The sequence below is a fragment of the Puntigrus tetrazona genome, chromosome 4 (genome assembly GCF_018831695.1).
Source record: "Puntigrus tetrazona isolate hp1 chromosome 4, ASM1883169v1, whole genome shotgun sequence".
In the NCBI taxonomy this organism is placed as follows: Eukaryota; Metazoa; Chordata; class Actinopteri; order Cypriniformes; family Cyprinidae; genus Puntigrus; species Puntigrus tetrazona.
In genome coordinates, this window is record NC_056702.1 from 20457143 (window position 1) to 20477746 (window position 20604).

At 37.9% G+C, this 20604-nt stretch overlaps 2 protein-coding genes and 1 long non-coding RNA gene across 5 annotated transcripts; all 3 read left to right on the top strand.

Annotated features, from left to right (window-relative positions):
- The first annotated feature begins 2227 nt into the window (after positions 1 to 2227).
- Positions 2228 to 5200, top strand: LOC122343178. 2 transcript variants are annotated; one of them, XR_006250699.1, is made up of 4 exons: positions 2228 to 2310; positions 2548 to 2745; positions 2840 to 2950; positions 4850 to 5200. It is a non-coding gene; the product is annotated as an uncharacterized LOC122343178 (long non-coding RNA). The 2 variants fall into 2 exon arrangements; XR_006250698.1 differs by lacking the exon at positions 4850 to 5200 and having other exon boundaries at positions 2840 to 3052.
- A 5883-nt stretch (positions 5201 to 11083) lies between these two features.
- LOC122342275 (zinc finger protein 525-like) lies at positions 11084 to 11919 on the top strand. The gene has a single exon (XM_043236069.1). It carries the CDS (start codon positions 11221 to 11223, stop codon positions 11917 to 11919), a length of 699 nt encoding a protein of 232 aa, XP_043092004.1. The 5' UTR covers positions 11084 to 11220.
- A 1608-nt stretch (positions 11920 to 13527) lies between these two features.
- Positions 13528 to 19566, top strand: LOC122343122 (stonustoxin subunit beta-like). 2 transcript variants are annotated; one of them, XM_043237472.1, is made up of 4 exons: positions 13528 to 13708; positions 16047 to 16115; positions 16668 to 16714; positions 18815 to 19566. In XM_043237472.1, the coding sequence occupies exons 2-4, from the start codon at positions 16066 to 16068 to the stop codon at positions 19366 to 19368; spliced, it is 651 nt and encodes a 216-aa protein (XP_043093407.1). In that variant the 5' UTR covers positions 13528 to 13708; positions 16047 to 16065; the 3' UTR covers positions 19369 to 19566. The 2 variants fall into 2 exon arrangements, with proteins under 2 accessions (XP_043093407.1, XP_043093410.1); XM_043237475.1 differs by lacking the exon at positions 13528 to 13708 and having other exon boundaries at positions 15694 to 16115.
- The last annotated feature ends 1038 nt before the right edge of the window (positions 19567 to 20604 follow it).

Consider the following 20604-nt stretch of genomic DNA (forward strand, 5'->3'; position numbering starts at 1 on the left):
TCAGTACAAGGCACTGAAAGCCTACATCACCAGCATTTTGGGACTTCCAAGATTGAAAAGTCTATCTGTTGGTGCACTACATGGAGTTGGGGCTTTATAGTGGAGTGTATTCTTTTAATTCTTGGTAATTAGTGCAGGCTTTCAATCATAGGGGCAGAACTAAAATATGACATTACCTGTTTCAATTGACATTGGTGTGTTCATCAAATGTCATTCAAGCTTTATGTGTTTCCACTCAATATGCACATCGCAACAATGACATTGTTATAACTCTACATATAATTATCATACGCGATTGCATTGGAACACTTTTATTTCAACTCAAAGAAGGTGTGAACACGTTGGCAAATAGCTCTGCTTTTAGAATCTTTTTAGAATCTCTAAAAATAAGACTCAGTTCACTGCAATCTCACAAAGCAAACCCTTTACAAAGCTAACAAAATCTCTTTGTAAGTGTCGGTCAGTTGAGCACATGATCTAGTGACATCACAGTGCGATATCAACGGTCAAAGTGGGCACCTTCAATTGTGCCACGGTTTCTAGGTATGTTAGGCTGAGAGCCCGGTTGCATGTCAACAAAAAAGCCTCCTTCAATCCTATGCAAATTAGCTATATAATAGCACATATATTTATAGATGGATCTTGATTCCTCTGGTGGTTACATATTGTAAAATATATTTTGTAGAGTGATGGCATCATAAAATATGAGAAAGGACATTCAAAGCTTCATTGTAAAACAGAGGAGGCTTTGAATGTAAATATGATGGCATTCAGTTCAGTTTAGTATTGGCAGTGCAAATAACATCTATGGTGAACGTGACACTTTTTTGTTAAGCAAATCAGATGTTCGGTCTTGTTTATCAACGCTAAACTCTTCTGTGAGCACTGCATCCTGCTTCCATGCAAATTGTATATTCTTTAACTGTTAACATGTACTATTTTTTGACAACGTTTGAAACTTTCTCCTGTTGATCCCTCTTGATGAACAGCTGATCTTTGCAATATTAAATATATATCTCAGTTGTTACGAGTATAAATGACATCTCCCCATAAACATATGCGGTCAGAATTGTTGGTTACTGAGATATGTGTTCAATATTGTGAAGATCTGCTGTTCATCAAGAGTGCAATAACGAGAAAAATTTCAAACGTTGTCCAAAATGTTAGAACATGGAGGGATATGAGAAACAGCGAAAGCATATGCACTTTGCGTGGAAGCAGGATACAGTGCTCACAGAAGAGTTTAGCACTGACAATCATGACCTAACATCTGATTTGTTTAGCAAATAAGGTGTCACACGCATGCAAAAACAGTTACCTTCTTTGAAAAAAGCACCAGACCATGAGATCCAGACGAGTCCTTTGCTCAATCTGGAATTAATTTTCCAATTTCAAATGTTCCTGTCTCTCTGAAGTGTTACAAGCTGCGTAGATAAGATCTTAAGGTTTTGAAAACTAAAGTCTCAAAACCAATGCGATATATGTATAAAACTTGTCCACGCGCCCCTAAAACGTAATAAATTCGGAAGCATTCCTGGCGGATGAAGTAAATCGTACCGCGTTGCGTGATTAGTGGCGAACATAACACAATGCTAGTTGATTTATTATGTCGGCAACACTTATTTTGCAAAAATTCTTCTTAGAGCCATGTGAAGGGACGTTTATTGCATCTACATGCACTTTATTTAACATGTTTTGTACTGTTAAAGCTAAACTTCTGTCTACTGCAACGATAGAGCTGAAGTGCCAGGTGTTAGAAGTCACATATACCTAGGATGCTTAGAAAGTGAGTAAATCACAGCCTAATTTTCATTTTGGGGATACTTACCCTTTTAGGTCTTTCACCAAGTACCATACATATTTTGCAAAAGACTCCAGATAAATCACAGTATGTATCAGGCAAGGCAGGAAACCTAAAAATGAAATAAAAGAATCTAAATAAATGTTAAAGAGAATGGACAAAAGTACAAAAGTACTTGAGGTACAAATTTAAACTTTTCATTTGAAGTTACCATTGTGGGTATTGAACTTCCCTTTAGTTGTACACTTGACTCTTCAACTTTTTGTTAAAATAACTCTTTTTTATTAATAGCAATAGCATTTTTACTAATGGCACTTGTGTATTCTTACAGAGATTAATGTCATTAACGATAGCGCTTCTTTTTGTACGTCATTATGCAAATTATTATCACATTTACATGGCCAGCTTTGCCATTTTCATACGCACCCAAGCTCATTTGACACAGAATTTGTATCGGCTTACCCCAAACGCAACTTCAGAGTGAAGCACGAAAACCCAGCTGAAAAGAGGTAAACATAATTACACTTTGTCTGAATATCTTTAAACAAATGTGTGTGTGTGTGTATGTAAGTCTCTTGGGAATAGAGCCTTAAATTTTAATTATTTGGATCAGTTTAAAGGATCAAATGCTGTTTCATGTACAGTATTCGGAGCTGGATCCTCATTCTAAGCATGGACAAAATTTCCAAAATTGGGGAATACGACTGTAAGCAATATAAAGACCGTGTTTTACATTTACAATGCAGGTCGGTTTCAGGATCCTGGAACGAGAATGTCGACTCCTATACCCATTTGTCATCCAGCTGCAACAACCAGTACAAACAACAGCAACAGCTGAGGTTACCACAAATGCTCCAGTGCCTGTCTTTCTCCAACAGATAAAAGGGCTTTCATTTCTTCATGGACTTAAGGCATTTCTAGAAGGCCAACCAAAGGCCCTTGGGGTAAGGAACCTTTCAGAACTCCAAACAATATCTTATACATGCGCGCATTAGTGTGAGGTATGAAAAGTACATACATTTTTCTTGTTTTATACAGACAGTCCAGATAATGATCGGTGTGATGACTTTCCTGTTTGGCATTGTGTCTACAGTTCATGCAGAATCCGTCTTTGTCTTTATTGGTTTACCGTACTGGGGATCTATCACTGTAAGAAACTGTACAGTTTATTGTTCCGTTTTTTATAATACAAGCTGCGGTAGTTAGTCAATCAAAAATGCCTATTAACGCCATGTGTACCTCCATTGCAAGGAAATCACAGTAAATACAACCATTTAAAAAAATCTACACCACAAAGAGCCAGCGGTGAGCATTACCCAGAACTGTACTACACCTTTAAAATTAAGGTAAATTAATGATCAAAATTATTGGCAGCAATAATAACATGAATGAGAATGTAGGATTGTAATATTTAATCACGACTAATTAGTTACAGTATGTTACAGTAAAATATTACAATGACAGTAGTGCTTGAAGTGTGCTCACGTTTTATTGTACTGCCAGTATTTTAGATTATATTTGTACTGCTATTAGTATGTACGTAATACAAAATTATTTATGAAAAAACTGAAGGAGAACCTTTGTCAAGGTCACAAAATCTGTGTCTTCAGTTCAAAAAAACAAAAATAGCGTACCAATAGAAACCATCACAGAAATTCAAATAGTTCCTAAGTCTATTATAAACCATTAGCTTTTTCTAGTAAAACCATTACAAATTTAATTTTTGTAGTGTGTTTTGGGCAAATTTTTCAGTAGGATTTAATTTCCCGCCAATAAAAATCCATCACATACCAGAAGACACCGTTATATTTGCATCAATGCCAATACAATTATCATTTATAAACGTTAAACCCATAAAATGTTTTATTGTGCTTTGAGGAGGGTACTATTGTTTTGCTTTTTGTCAGCGGGGTTGTAATTTAGAGAAGTTGTCTGTTATCAATATATAACGTATTGAGGAACATCTCACCTTTTTTGCGGCAAGAATTGTTTCAACAAGTCGTTACATTTTCGAATATTCTGCCCGGTATACATAACTAGGTAACATATTTGCATAATCTTCCTCTGCCCGTTAAATACAAACCCACGTGGAATAGATATGGAAAGACCAATCAAAACAGACTTGGCCAACTGAGCAAGCGTCTTAAATGCTACAATTTTATGACACACATTGCGGTAAAAAGCACATTCTGGTTGAGTAACATCTGTAAATATTCCGGTTTCGGTGAACGGTTCAATTGGGCTGAACATTTTCAGCGCTATAACGGCAGGAATTACAATTATCGCGACTTCAATGGATTTGGCTGTAGGACCAATATACTCTCGCCCGTTCACTTACTGCAACAATTCTGAATGTTATGTTAAGATAAAGTATAAGGTATGCCGTAAGCTTTTATATTTATATTTACAGTAAGATCACTGTGTTCTCAGTACACTTCACAATTCACGGAAATATTGACATTACCACTCTAAGAATTAAGATAAATCTCAAGGTTTATTTTTTTTGACAGCCAGTGCACTAATTTAAGTACTAATGATCAAATGTTTTGTAGTATTAATAATAGTAATTATTATTATTACTATCATTTTATATGTCAATTTAGATTTTTCTCTCAGAATCTCAGAAGGAATTAGTGGTGTGTTGCTGTTATTCTCCTTTCTTCAGTTCATCGTCTCCATCTGTCTGTCAGCATTTGCTTGTAAAGTGTTCTGTTGCTGTTGTCCTCCTCAGTCGAGTGATGCACGAGGCAGGGGTTCGCCAGCTTTTTAGTCGTCCAAACCCCTTAATTGTGATTTACACCGCACAAGTTGGCTATTGGATTTAGAATTTTCTAAAAATAACTCATTTCCCCAACAAACTTTGAGCCGACTCGAGCAGGATTTGTATTATATAGTGTGTAATATCTTTCAGGCGAAAACTGCGAAACGCGTCAATTCGTCGCTCTTAATTGATCGATACCTCTAGTGTTTAACGATGATTCTGTGCACAAAAATTGTTGGAAATTGCGCGCATGAACGATGTGAATAGATTATTTTTCCCCCTTGCAGATGCCAGTGGTCCGCAGCTCTTCTGTGAACCACCAAGAACCCGAATACTGTAATTGTGAATAAATATGAATTATTAAAAATGTTGGAACTTTTGTGAGACACACGGATTTCCCAATAATTTCCTGTCCATTATCTGATAATTATGTCAAAAACTATTCAAAACTAGATGAGATGTTATTTTATGAAGTTCAAGTTTCAAGAAAGTTACATGCCAATTATAAACATGTTTATTGTAATAAGGTATTATAAAATGAGTATTGTTAAAAGATTCTCCATTGTCTGTAATTTGGCTGAAGAAATGTGTGAGTTTATAATAATTTAAATTGTTAAAACAACCTATTCAGGCAATTTCATGATTTCATTAGCAATGTAAAATGTCTTGATGTATTACTGAATACTGAAAATCAACATTTTAAGGCTTCACATAACTTTAATGAACATTGTTTTGTGCAACAAAAGGTTTTGAACAGCTTTACCTAAGGTATTACACACACAAACATACAGAAACTATATCGTTCTATAAACTAGTACGGCCAGAATAGAGCGTGTAAGCGTTTGGAAAATGGCTGATTCTAAGGCGCAGCACCATCTGATGTTCAAAGCTAGCTCAGAATCGATTCCAGAGGAATCGATGCTGAATCATCTCTCAATTTATTGTCCCTGCCCTTGTGCTTATTAGTCATTAATTTCTACTTGCTTTATATTTTGAAGTCTCAAATAACTTATAAAACATCGTCTAGAAATCTAATTTTGTTAAAGTTTTGCACTTTATTTTTGTATGTAATAAGTGTCTCAAAACCTTCAGACGGTCAGCACATCTGAAAACAAGCGAGAGGACTCAAACTTGAGTGAAAACTCATAAGTGTTCACACTGTGACAAGAATTCAATCAGTCAGCACATCTGAAAACACATGAGATGACCAACTCTGGTCAAGTACAACGGCAAGGTACCTTATTTCACGCATCCAGACAAGACTGTTGATTTACAGTAAAAGAACAGGAACTGGCAGGAACCTCTCGCCACAAACCTTGCTTGAGAGAATCATCTGTCCAATCTGATTACATCTCTACCATAAACGCCAAACAGCATTAGTTTTTGATGTTATGCTAGGTCAAAAATGATATATATTTGTCTTTTAATTACAAAAAGTAAAAGGTGCTGTAAATAATGACTGGTAATTAAGTAATCTACCCATTATTTTGACAATTCAGTAATCTGATATTTGTTTAGTCACTAAACTTTATAAACTAACACAATAGCAATTGGCTCAAATAAAATATCAAAATAATATGTGTCTACATCAGTTTCAATTACTAAATTGAATTAATAATCTCCTTACAACAACAAATTAAATTTTGATCTGCAACTTCTTTATCATTTTAAAATATTCAACAAATTATTTCCAATCCTGTAATTTAATACAGAAGTGCTCTATAATTATTATTATTTATTTTTTTTACAACAATTGCATTTGGTAAAATGTTCATATAATATAGATATAAAGTTCCCTTTAATTCGTAATGTACTTTATTATTTACATGCGTTGTCTAATGTAGCTTTACCAGGAAAAAAAACTTTTATTTTGTTCTGGCGATGTGACGTCATAAGGCTGCGCCGCGCTCCAGCGTTTGATTCGGCTGAAGAAAAGTAAGTGCTTTCAAACATTAAAGTGTTTATATATCAATACAACCCATTTAGAGATTCGTATATATATATATTTGCGAGAATAAATGTGACCTGCTATAACACTTTGGTGTTTTATCTAGTAGACATATTAGTGAAGGGTCTTTTCTATTTCTGTAAAAGCCATCCCGTACATGAATAACAGAAAACGTGCGTCTCATTTCGCTCTAAATTTCTCAATCAGTTTATCGTGAACACGAATTAATTCACTGGCGAGTAGTGACGGAGGATTGTTTTGACTCCGAGTCAACTGAATCAACTGCATCGCGAAGTGATTCGCTGTTTCGAATCTGAAGCTCAAAACAATAACGAGAATGCAGGGCGAACAAAAACGGCAATTGTTTCAAGACATACACAGTGCTTTTATTATTAGGTTAGTCTAACAGTGTTCAGTTACAGAAATTGGTTAATTTAATGTAATCGGCATAAAAACAGAGCTTAAAATCCTTGTTTTAACTTTATTCATATTCATATCGTTCAAGCAAAAATAGTTTGTAGGCAGGGGTCAGAGTTTTGTGCAAATTTTTAAGTCAATGTTGTTTATATAAATTCCACCTTTGCACAGTAGTGGTGTACGCACCTTTTAGCCCTGTTTTTTTGAGTACGCAACCAGTGCACTGACTAATGAACTGGGAATTTAGTTTTAGATTTAGTTTGTATTTAATTTTCTTTGTTAATTATTCTAATCTTAAACAGGAGAACGTGTCCAGACACACAGAAAACTCCTGGTGAATCCTACTGTGATCCACGTGACACACCATTTTAAAGATGGTGTTTATTAAAGAGGGGAGTGAAGGCGTGAAGATTGGAAGAAGAAACGCTCAGAGTCAAACACGAAGATACCGGGAACAAATAAAGACTGCATTATTTAAAGAGGAGATTGGAAACATATGGATTGAAGAAGTATTCAGTCTGAAACGTGAAGATACGGAGGAACAAACAAAGATGGTGGTTTATGAAAGAGGAGATTGGAAACATACGGATTGAAGAAGTATTCAGTCTGAAACGTGAAGATAATGGAGGAACAAACAAAGATGGTGGTTATTAAAAAGGAGAGTGAAGACGTGAAGACTGAAGAAATGTTCAGAGTCAAACATGAAGAAACTGAGGAACAAACAGGTTGGTTTAATTCTCAGAGCTCAACTTGATTGTCTAATCCTTTATTAAAATGTCTAGCTCTACAGAAATTAATGATTCTGTTGAGTAAAGTGGTTTAATTTGTCATGTAGCAGGTCGCCTCATGGACAGAAATTAGGGTGCTCGATGCTCCAACTCTTATTGCTACATTTATTTGTACAGTAAAAAAATACATGCCTGATTGAAGAAGGGGGTCTCAAAAAATGGCCATAAATATAATTTTTCACTTATTAATTTTAAGTCAAATTGTGCTTTGCTAGTATAGTTTTAAGTATGTTTAAGAAATTTTTATGAAATTGAAATAATAAACTGATGAGTTAAAGTGGGTGTAGGATAGGGCTGCAAGATTCTAAAGATGAGGTTCAATTCATATTTCTCCACTAAATAATGTATAAAGGGATTTGAAAACAAGCAGAGTAGGGCTGTTTCTCTTTAGGAACTCGAGCCTCAAATCGATGGCGCTATGGGGAATGACTCCAGCGTGACCATGCTAGGAATAGTATGTGCAATCAGTCCAAAGATGGGTGAGATGTCATGGTGGATGACGTCACTGGCCAGGAAGCCAGCTTTTTGTTATTCAGCGATGCGCTCTATGTGTGTCAGTCTTTTTCTTAAGTTGTCTTCCTTTACCTTTTACAAGTGAAGACAGGGTAGAAAGCAGGTAACATTTTGGTCTTTGTTTGGTAGTCACGAACTACTTTACACTCACAGTCAGCTCTCGAGTGAGCTGGTTACTCGCATGGCAAGCATCCGCTTCTGCATACGCTTTGTTCTCACAGGGCTCTCTTTGTGGAAAGAGCCCTTACCCGTGTTCCTCATTGTGCCAGTCCCGCCTTCACCGAGGTGGATGTGGCGGCTGTGCTCTGGGAATCGCAATGGGAAACAGGTTGTCATTATGAGCAGTGTGGGGATCGGAGCTCATGCTTTCAGCTCTTGTGAGAGAAGCGTGATCAGGGCTTCTCTCTTCGCTGTGAACACTCGCTGTGAACACTGCTGACACACTCCGAGGTGCTGCCTATTGTGCGAGCTTGCTGTTGTCTCCCGCTGCTGTTGAGGCGCAGTGGTGATTGAGATAAGAAGGATCGCATTAGGATGTCGTTGATGCTGTTAATAGCAACTCGTTTGGTCCTGTACACTGTAGATAAGCTTAAGTTCAGGATTGTTACTGTCAAACAGGTTGTGTCTCAAATCAAGTCCGAGGACTGGTTTGTCACGATAGATCTAAAAAGCGTGTACTTCCACATTATCATCCATCCTTCTCATAGGAAGTTTGTGGCTACTCTACAACTCCAGGCATCCGATACTTAATTATATCTATGACTTGCTGATGTTCATCGAGATTTCAACGCCACGTGGAAACGTTTGGGATTGAGACTGAACGCCAAGAAGAGTGTGCTTTCACCAGCTCAGAGAACCACTTATCTTGGTGTGTTGTGCCATGATGCAGGCTCTTATGACCCTGCTCGGATTGAGTCGCTCCTCACTATAGTCACGAGAAAAAAAGAAGCCAGTCACTCACTGGCAAGCAGTTTCAGAAACTGCGCAGGTCTTATGGCAGTTGCATATAACCTCTTGGCCTGTTGTATATGAGGCAGTGGCTACAGTGGTGGCTCAGGAACAGGGGTATTTCCATTAGTCCATTTCTCTTAATCCACTTCGCATTATTAAAGTGTCATGCCACACTGTATGTACCTTAGATATGGGGAGGAAACCCTGGTTCCTACATCATGACCTCCTCTCACAGGTAGCCGGAGCTGTGGAAACAGTGGATGTGGCTCCTGAGGTGGCATAACTCATAGCTTGTGGTCTCTCAACTGAGGTTGTTTAGAATATATTCTGATGCAGAGCTCCATCTTTGAGTAAACTGTACGCACTGAAGTGGAAACTTCATGGTGTAGCTAGCTTGACTCAGTTAACTGCCCAGTTGGTACAGTGCTGGAGTTCTTGCAGGTCAGGTTCTCTACAGGAAACACTCACTCTATCCTGAAGGTTTACGTGGCATGATCTCGGCCTACCACGCCTCTCTCGGTGGACATTCAGTTGGTAGAGACCCCTGGGTGACACGTTTCCTCTATGGTGCGCTGAGGTTGAGGCCTCCAGTACAATCCTGGGTTCCAACATGGGCTCGGACTGTGGTCTTGCAGGCTCTCTGTGGGCTGCCATTTGAGCCCATAAAGGAGATCTCTGATCATCTGCTGACGATAAAGACCACACTGTTGCTAGCACTGTGTTCTCTGAGGAGAGTAGGTGACCTAAAGGGTCTCCCAGTTACCCCTTCATTCTTGGAGTTTGCTCCTGGCATGACCAAGGCATTCCTGTGCCCGCAAGCGGGTTACAGTACTACAGTACTTACACTACCTTTGGACTGATTACACAAACTATTCAGAGCATGGTCACAGTTCACAGTCCATCAATTTATTGGTCCCAGCCCTAATGCTTATTAGTCATTCATTTTTTACTTTTAATATTCTAAAATCTAAAATAACTTACAAAACATCAGATGTCAGTTCATTATAATATAGAAGAATAATGATACATTTAGTAAGACTAATATATTAATTTCCTATATGGAAATTACATATTGCACGTTACTGATGTTAATAAAAGTTAATTTTGCATGCTTCCCAACTCAAGCTCAAGGCATTACAGTATTAATTTTATTATTAAATTATCTTTATTTTTGATATTGCACTACCACATCTATTCTTGTGCCACCATCTGTATAACTTGGTGTTGGTGCTCTCAAATGTTAGTCTGGAGCCATGATGTTATTTTGACATTTCACAATTTTTACTTTTATTTCAGAGTTGATTGAAGAAAAAAGATAAGAATGAAGAATCAAATGAAGCTGAGGAGAAAAATCATGTCAAAATAGAAGAAAATGTCTGAGTTGCTCTCAAACCAAACTGAAAGATTTAAAGAAAAGAAGAGACACAAAATGTTTCACCTGCACTCAGTGTGAAAAAGAGTTTCACACGCAAAATAAGTCTTGAGCGTCACATGAAAGTTCAGTGTGGGAAGAGTTTCACTCAATCAGCAAGCCTTAATGATCACATGAACATCCACACTAGAGAGCAGCAGCACCTTGTGATCAGTGTGGTAAAATGTTTTATGGGCTTCGATTCTGAAGAAACACTTAGAAGTTCATTCAAAAGAGAAGCAACATTCATGCAATTTGTGTGGTATCAGCTTTGTGCATCTACAAAATTGGAAAGAAGGTCAGAAAAACACTTCTGTGGGAGAGTACCTGTGCTTTGAGTGTGAAAAGACTTTTACTTCAGCGAGTGTACGAAACTGCATGAGAGTATTCAGAATGGAGAAAAACCCTTTAAGTGTTCACAATGTAATAAGAGATTCAGTCGGTCAGCACATCTGAAAACACATGAGATGATCCACACTGGAGAAAGACCCTACAAGTGCTCACACTGTGACAAAAGATTCAGGCGGTCAGCACATCTGAAAACACATGAGATGATCCACACTGGAGAAAAACCTTATAAATGTGCACAGTGTAATAAACAATTCAGTGATTTAGGGGTTCTTAAAAGCCATGAGAAAACCCACACTGGAGTTAAACCTTCACAAGTGTTCACACTGTGACAAGAGATTCACTCTCGGGTCAGCACATCTGAAAATACATGAGATGAACCACACTGGAGAAAAACCTTACAATTGTTCATGCTGTGACAAGAGATTCAGTCGGTCAGCACATCTGAGAATACATGAGATAATCCACACTGGAGAAAAACCTTACAAGTGTTCACTCTGTGACAAACAATTCAACCAGTCAGCACATCTGAAATCACATGAGTTGGTCCACACTGGAGAAAAAAATTACAAGTGTTCACACTGTGACAAGAGATACAGAGAGTCAAGAGACCTGAAAACACATGAGAGCATTCACCTTGGAGTGAAACCTTACAAGTGCTCACACTGTGACAAGAGATTCAGTTGGTTAAAACATCTGAAAACACATGAGAGGATCCACACTGGAGAGAAACCTTTATCGTGTTCACACTGCAGTAAGAGATTCAGTGATTCACGAGACCTAAAAAGACACGAGAGGATCCACACTGGAGTGAAACCTTACAAGTGCTCACACTGTGACAAGAGATTCAGTCAGTCAGCACATCTGAAAATGCATGTGAGGATCCACACTGGAGAGAAACCTTATTCATGTTCACACTGCAGTAAGAGATTCGGTTTTTCAGGAGACCTTGAAGACATGAAAGGATCCACACTGGAGTGAAACCTAAAAAGTGTTTAGAGTGAAGCGAGAGAATCAGTCGTTCATCACGTCTGAAAAGACATTTAAAGGATTCACAGTGGAGAGAAACCTTATCACTGCACTGTATGCAGGAAGGGTATCAATCACCTGCTCTACGCAGTCTACAAAAAAAACTCAAAGATGGAGTTCCTCCCCAAAGGGCAATGTATTCTTGTGTATCATTTTGCTTTGTGATGTGAATGATATCATTGTACTTTTGTACTTACGAATGTCATATATTGTTCAGATGTTTTTATAATGTATGTCACTTGCAGTATTCTTCATTTTTAAAGAAGGAAAGCAAAAGCTTTTTCCACCTGTTTTTGTTGAGGAAGCTGAAGAAGGGGCTGTAACACTTTTAAGAGAGACTGTTTGATTGTGTTCTTCATTGTTAAAATGACTAGTTATTTTTTGGATCATCTCATATGTAACTTTTTTTTTTTCTTTCAAGGACTATAAAAACAAGATATTTGAGTTAAAGCGATATAAAGTGAAAATCAGTTTTTTTTTTCAGTGTACTGGATTAGGGCATAATTTCTAATATGACAGCAGCCAAATAAAACTGTTGCCATCCATATCATTTACTCGAAGCGTCAAATAAAAAAAAATTGCGACTGCAGTTCCTAATACGGTTTATTGTCTCAGTTGTATTCCCTACCACTAGATGGCAGACCAAAATGATGTCATGTTCCTATTCAAATTTGTTATAGCATAATAATACGAAGTAATAATTCCTCTTTTCTGATCAACTTTCGGTCCTGCCCATCGTTTCTTCTAATTTACTTTAGATCTCTATCTTTAAGCCCTTTCAAGGCTTCCAAAGGCTTGGTGTCAAAATCCTGCATTTCCAAAAAAAAATCTGTGGCGCCTAAGGGGTAGATGATAGTAAATCATTCATGTGATTTGCATAATCAAAGTTCGAAATTGCGCAAATGGTATTAAGCTAAATAAACTGCCAAAATATGATAAATGGCCAGAATAGTTCTGAGAGTTCTCTGCTGGACAGTTAAAAGAGTTCAAATGATTAAAACCACTAAACGGTGACTTTTTATGAATGGCGGTGGGAATTTGAGATTGCTAGTGCTGTCATAAAATTTATCTTTTTATTTAATAGGCTGTTTTTTACAAAGAGAACTTTCAGTGTCACATGATCCTTTACTTAATACTTAATATTTTAGTGGTTTAATATTTTAAGCTCATTTTTTTTCTTATTAATATACACACAGCACCCCATATTGACAGAACAATCACATGTGTTCAGACTCTTTGCTGTGATACTCATATATTTAACTCAAGTGCTCTTCATTTCTTCTGATCATCCTTGAGATGGTTCTACACCTTAAAAAAAAGAACTTTAATGATATTAGCAAATGGCTAAAAGAGTGAAAAATTGAAGGGGGTCTGAATACTTTCCGTGCCCACTCTGTATATATATATATATATATATATATATATATATATATATATATATATAAGCTATAGTTTGTAACAGAAATGCAGTTTTTTTTTCATGATTTGCACGTAACCTTGCCAACGGAATTTAAACATGCAAAATCTTCACAAGGTAACATACAAATGGGAATGCAAACTCTTTGTTTTGCTCGGCAAACAAGACACACCTGTCAGGGCGGGATCAAGTAAATCCCATCAGAATGTGTTTGTCCGTCATTGCAGGCTTCTCCTTCTTCTAATGCTGTTTGTGCTCTATCACACAGTGTGCTCTTTTCACGCACAGTATCCTGGCAAAAATATGTTTTAACATCGGCATCAGGTAAGATCCATCTTTTTTTGACTTTCATAACATTTCATGTACGTTTATAACACTATAACTAAAATTATATACTGTACACTGCACAGCATGAATGATTACACACCCTCTGAATAAATATACAATCGTGTTTTCTTGAATATAATTCATAGATGTACATATACGTAATAAAAACAACAAAATATGCCAAAAGTCTATGTAAGATAAGTAAATTAGCCAAATTTCTTTAAATGGAGGATTGCAGAAATAAATAAACCCTAGATTTAATTCAGCAAATGATAATCTGGCACTTAGTATGTCTTCCAAAACGTTAAGTATACTGCTCTGACTGTTCTTGGCTCCGAGTGTATGTGTTCATGACAAGTTTCGGGTTCTGAGAGCCTGTGCTGACCACCTAGCACCGGTGTTCACTGAGATATTTAATCTCTCCTGAAACAGTCTACAGTCCCCTTGTGTTTCAAACAGTCCATCATTGTTCCTGTGCCGAAGAAACCTCAACCATCTTGCCTGAATGATTACCACCCTGTAGCTCTGACGTCGGCAGTGATGAAGTGTTTTCGAGAGACTCGTCGGAGACTTCATCACCTCATCACTACCGGACACACTCGACCCACTACAGTTCGCCTGCCGCCAGAACCGGTCTACGCAGGATGCCATCACTCACCTCCTCCACACAAACACGAGCCACCTGGATTTTAGGAAAGGGAACTATGTGAAAATGCTGTTCGTGGACTATAGTTCAGCGTTCAACACCATAGTTCCCTCCACACTCTCCTCGAAGTTGGAGGTCCTGGGACTCAGCCCATCCCTGCGTCACTGGATCACCAACTTCCTGACCGACAGACCACAAGCCGTACGGATGGGAAAACACACCTCATCCTCCCTCACTCTCAGCACTGGAGCCCCTCAGGGTTGTGCTCTAAGCCCCCTGCTGTACTCGCTGTACACACATGACTGTCTGGCCACTACAAATAGTGGACTTCAGCACAAAGCAGGTGCGCTCTTACCATCCCATCATGATCGACGGGACCCCAGTGAGAGAGTGGACAGTTTCGGTACCTGGGTGTTAACATCACGCAGGACCTGTCTTGGTCCTGTCACATCAACATCCTGGTGAAGAAGGCCCGGCAGCGTCTATACCATCTGAGGCGCTGAATTCAGATAGCTGTCCTTGTTCCATGGCCATAACAATTTTACTTATCTTCGCCAGGCTGTAATGTACGCTTAGGTAGATGATAATGCTGCTGATGGACCCTAACATCGTGTCCTAGGAAGTTGTCAAGTTCGTCCATTTATTGTCCTTTGTTGAGAACCTTGGACATAGTGGCCATGTGCTTCCTCAGTCTGGTTGAGGATAACGCCGCTGGGTGTAATCTAACAAATAACATCTGATCCTTGAAGTGACTTAGTGCTTGACATGAACCTATTCTCATCGAGCACATCACAGTTATGACGAGTCTTAACAAGTTAACTCCTTCAATGTCACCTTCAATCTGGAGTGAGAAGAATGAAGAACTTTTCGTCCACTTTTGCCTCTTATTTCAATTCTCTAGAAGTTCTTGCAAAGTGACTTAACTCAAGTTCTGATAAAACAAACTCTACATTTGGATGAATCGATGAGGATTAAGGGACATCTTGGATACCTTTCTACGATTAAAAAGCATCACCTGACAGAGTGTCACCTTTGCAAGTTCTGTCCAGTGCTTGATACTTGGTTCTTCAAGTTTCTTTTGATATTACTTACTCTGGCTGTCAAGATACTGGTGTATTCTTCACCAAAGAGAAGAAGATGTGGAGCATCCCACTTTGCTTCATTCAAATTTTGGAGGGTATGGGACGGAACACACGTAGTCCATTTAGTGTCGCATTGCTAAGGGCATTCTTATCACGGACATAATTACCTCACATTCAATGACTTTAGCCATCTTTTGAGGTGGTGCTCTAACTTCAGGGCTTAAGGTGGTGTTTGTTTCCTTATTCGTTGTGAACCGCTTCAATGACTTGAGGGAAATTAGCCGGGATGAATTAATCTGACACCTTGCCGTTTTTTCTTCCTTGGAGGACTAGGCACCCTGTCTCATGTATTTTAATATTTGTTATTTAATATAAAAAGAATATCTCACCTTCATGAGCTTTATGCAATCTTAAGCCCATATCATTTTTAGACTGTGACACCTGTAAAATTGTTACTGTTTTTAATTTAAGAATATTTTCCTAAGAAATAAAAATTGTGTAAAATGTAATTATTATTTTTTGTACAGTGCAGTATTATCATCAAATCTCTTCAGACTGAACAATAGACTGTTTAACTGTTGTGATTGTTTGCCCTTTCCTTCTACAGTCAGTGGTGCAGATCCATCATGAATGAAACGCAAACATCTGGAGATGAAGATTTTATTCCACAATGCAGGTACTTTGAGTAACAAACTGCAGTATGTCTAGCAGGGCTACTGTATGCAGCTAAAAATGGTTTAATGTGTTAGTTTTATTGTCAGTAGGAAATATGAGTTTACTTTTACAAACATTGATTTTGCCATTAAATGTGATCATCCAGTGATATTATTGTTTGACAACAGAAAGTTCTGCACACAATTTAGTTATTTTTGACAAAATTTTGCAGCATTGCTTTACAAGTCGGTTTCTAGAAGTATCTTGAAGATGCGGCCACAGTTCATCTGGATTTGGACTGTCTTCGTTTTCTGTGTCTTCTCGTCATTCCAGACAGAGTGATAATGATCAGATCAAATCTCTGCAACTGCACAACAACACCCTAGCAACCACCCCATGTACCCTAGGAACTGCATAGCAACACTCTAGCCACTACATAGTAACACCCTAGCAACCACACTGAGTGCATTTGCAACTGCAAAGCAACCACCTGAACATCTTATCAACATCATTGCAACCACCCAGCTACCTTGACAACAGTTTTTTATTGACTCACTGTGACTCTGTTTTCTAGTGCTGATCATGGAGGAGAGTCCAGTATTACAGCAGGAATGAAAAAATGTACGTCTACACACACACACGTCTGGTTTGCTATCCTTGTCTGGACTCTCTCTATAGATGTAATGCTTGCTGTACTGAACAGATCATATATTCTATCACCGTACACCAACGCTACACCTAAACCTATCCCTTACACGTAGAAACGTTCTACATTTTTACTTTCTCAAAAAATGCATTCTGATGGATTTGTAAGCTTTTGTGTCCGTGGGAACCTCAATTTAGGTCCCCACCAAGTCCCAGGGCTGTGTGTATTCAGGTTTAAGTCCCAACCAGAATATTGTATAGGCTCAAATGAATAATTTAAGATTTTATAGAGAATTTAAACAGGATCACTTTTATGGCAGATCACCGAGTCGGCCAGCGATTCATTGAATGAGCCGTGCAACATCAACTTTGCACTGGATATTAAAATATAGTGAAAAAACTTAATTATCACAGCAACAAGATCTGCAGTTTAAGACATTAAATACAAGATACTTCTCTTTTAATACAAATAAAGCAAAGTGATTTGAACACATGCATACTGAACATGGATAAACATGGATCTCTGTCAATCTTTAAGAAACAGCTGAAAACTCACCTCTTTAATTCTCACTTCTCACTTCTCCTTCCGCTTGTTTATTCCTTCCCTTTCTGGCTTGTACTAATTTGAACACTGCCTGTGACTTGGTGTTACAAGCACTTACTCTGTCTGTTTGTCCCTCAAAAATGAATCGCTTGATGTACTCTTTGATGCGTTTTGGATAAAAAGCGTCTGCAAAAAGACTAACTAAATGTAAATGGATATAGCCATATAACCCTGTTGGAAAAAAAAAAACAGCATATGCAGGGTAGGTATGTTTTGAAGCTGGTTTATGCTGGTCCTTGCTGGTTTAAGATGGTATTTTTCTAAATAAGGCTTCAAAACATAGCTAACCAGCATATTCAGTTTTTTTCAGGAGAACCATTCCATAGATTTTCAAAATACATAAACAATGAGTGATTAGCACGATAGTTAAGCATAATATGCAGTTATGTACATAAGCGATTATGTTATTATTCAGCATGTATATGCATGGAAATTCAGTTTATGCTGTTTCTGTGAACACAAGGATGCATACTATGGAGACCCTTGTAAGGAAATTCAGTCTGTTTATTGTCTTGGATGGGGGAAACCATTCAAAGCCTTTAGCTTGTGAGTTATACCATAGGTTTGCATGTGATGGTCCTGCTATGCCTCTTATTGACCATCATCTTGATTATTTGTGCCAACTTTGACAATCTCCTGCCGAAGTTGGGATTATCAATCAAGCAATCATTTTTATTTATATAGCGCTTTTAACAACACAGGTTGCATCAAAGCACTGTACAGTATGAAGTAGAAGAATACAATTACAGGGATGTATAATGATGAGAGTGACCAATTTGTTATTAAATGCAGAGATGGTCTCTGTAATCAATTCGACGATAAACACTAGAAGTTAAGTGTCCCCAACAAAGCAAGCCAGAGGCAACAGCGGCATGTGTGTGTGCATCAGGATCTGGTGATCTGTCCACGGGCGCATCTAGGTTTTCTGGTCTCTGATGAACATAATCTCTGTGTGCTGATCCACCATCTAGTCTGGATACAAACTGTGAAAACAGATTGAGAAAGAGACAGGACTGATATTAGCGTAGATGCTATTCTTTTCACGATGTCACAAGTACATCATATTTTAGGAGTAGTGTTTCTGGTTCCAGCAAATCTAAGTAATGCAGCCTAAAAATCCTTTAACAGATTTGAATAATAAAAAGTATGTTGGGGTGTTATGTGTAGGCTAAGTTAAAAAGATTATCAATAAGTGTACTTTTGTGTTAATGTTGCAAGCTGATCTGTGAAAGAGGATCTGCTTGTTTCAGTCTTCAGTCAGATATCCTGGACAGATTTATGATGTTGTTGTCTTGTCCTGGGTCTCTTGGTGGAATTCGGCTCCTCAAGTTTCAATATTTCCGATTGAATCTTCAATGATCTGATTCACTCTGAAACCCTACAATATATAAATCAGTGTACACACACACACACACACACACAGCTGTAGTAATTGTTGTTGTTGTTATTAATACCCCTGTTCTTGTGTTCAGATGCCTGTTTTCTAACACTGGATCCAAACACAGCAAACAATGATCTCCGTCTGTCTGAGGACAACCGAGAGGTGACATGTGTGTCTGATTCTCAGCCATACCGTGATCATCCAGACAGATTTGATGATGTGTGTCAGGTTTTGTGTAGAGAGAGTCTGTGTGGACGCTGTTACTGGGAGACTGAGTGGAGTGGAGAAGTGTTGGTATCAGTGTCATATAAGAGCATCAGCAGGAAGGGACGGGGTGAAGAGTGTTGGTTTGGAGGTACTGATCAGTCCTGGAGTTTGATCTGCTCTCCTTTCAGATACTCATTCAGACACAATGACACATGGACCGAACTCTCAGTGAAGCCCATCATCATCAGAAAAGGAACTGGAGACTATGATAATGTCTATAAAGTAGGAGTGTATGTGGATGAGAGCGAAGGAACTCTGTCCTTCTTCAGCATCTCCAGAAACACAATGAGACTCATCCACACAGTCCAGACCACATTCACTCAGACACTCTATCCTGGGTTTATGGCTTGGTTTGGATCATCTGTGAAATTGTGTTGATGAATCAGAAGAGACTGATGAGATTCTACCCATAATTCTTTGAGCTGCATGATGAATCAGTAACAGTGAGATGTTATGAGTCTCTTCAAGACATTAATACTGCAGCTCAACTTCTATCACTCAAATAACAGAATAAACATTTGTATCATTATAATTAAAATGACCTTTCCATTGAAAAGTTTCTTTTACAAACATGAATTAAGAACATGTAATTAATTTTTTCTTTTTTTTTTTTTTTTTTCTGAGCATGATTGATTAAGAACAAGTACTTCTGATGTTTTTGTGTAGGAATAATAAAACAATGACAAATCAACTTGAGATCAGATTTTTGTGTTTGTATCATGAACATAATTTCTTTACAAGACTGAAATGAGCTTCTGGCGTTATAAAATATGATATTAATCATAACGTTTAATAAATAAAATATTGTAACAAGTGTAACACTGTATTAATATCTTACAATAAGTCAATCAATCAATCAATCAATCATTTTTATTTATATAGCGCTTTTAACAACACAGGTTGCATCAAAGCACTGAACAGTATAATGTAGAAGAGTACAATGACAGAGATGTATAATGGAGAGTGACCAATTTCTTATTAAATGCAGAGGCGGTCTCTGGAATCAATTCAAGTTATAATCACTAGAAGTTAAGTGTCCCCAACCAAGCAAGACAGAGGCGACAGCGGCAAGGAAACAAAACCCCATGCATACAGAATGGAGAAAAAAAAACCTTGGGAGAAACCAGACTCAGTTGAGGTCAGTTCTCCTCTGACCGGACACCCAGCACTTAACTTCCAGTTCAATTTTTTAAGCGCAGCTGTGTCAGATAGTGTAAATGACTTAGTGTGTGCGTGTGTGTGTGTGCATCAGGATCTGGTGATCTGTCCACGGGTGCATCTAGGTTTTCTGGTCTCTGATGAACATAATCTCTGGGTGCTGATCCACCATCTAGTCTGGATACAAACTGTGAAAACAGATTGAGATAGAGACAGGACTAATATTAGCGTAGATGCCATTCTTTTTACGATGTCACAAGTACATCGTATTTTAGGAGTAGTGTTCCTGGTTCCAGCAAATCTAAAAAATGCAGCCTAAAAATCCTTTAACGGATTTGAATAATAAAAAGTGTGTTGGTGTGTTATGTGTAGGCTAAGTTAAAAGATGTGTCTTTAATCTAGATTTAAACTGGCAGAGTGTGTCTGCTTCCCGAACAGAGTTAGGGAGATTGTTCC

What these genes read in the sequence shown, in the direction of transcription:
- LOC122343122 (XM_043237472.1), top strand. Translation starts at nt 16,066, where the DNA reads ATGAATGAAACGCAAACATCTGGAGATGAAGATTTTATTCCACAATGC. An exon ending in GATTTTATTCCACAATGCAG is followed by an intron (nt 16,116 to 16,667) that starts GTACTTTGAGTA and finishes TCTGTTTTCTAG; the next exon opens with TGCTGATCATGGAGGAGAGT. An exon ending in TACAGCAGGAATGAAAAAAT is followed by an intron (nt 16,715 to 18,814) that starts GTACGTCTACAC and finishes TCTTGTGTTCAG; the next exon opens with ATGCCTGTTTTCTAACACTG.
- LOC122342275 (XM_043236069.1), top strand. Translation starts at nt 11,221, where the DNA reads ATGAGAAAACCCACACTGGAGTTAAACCTTCACAAGTGTTCACACTGT.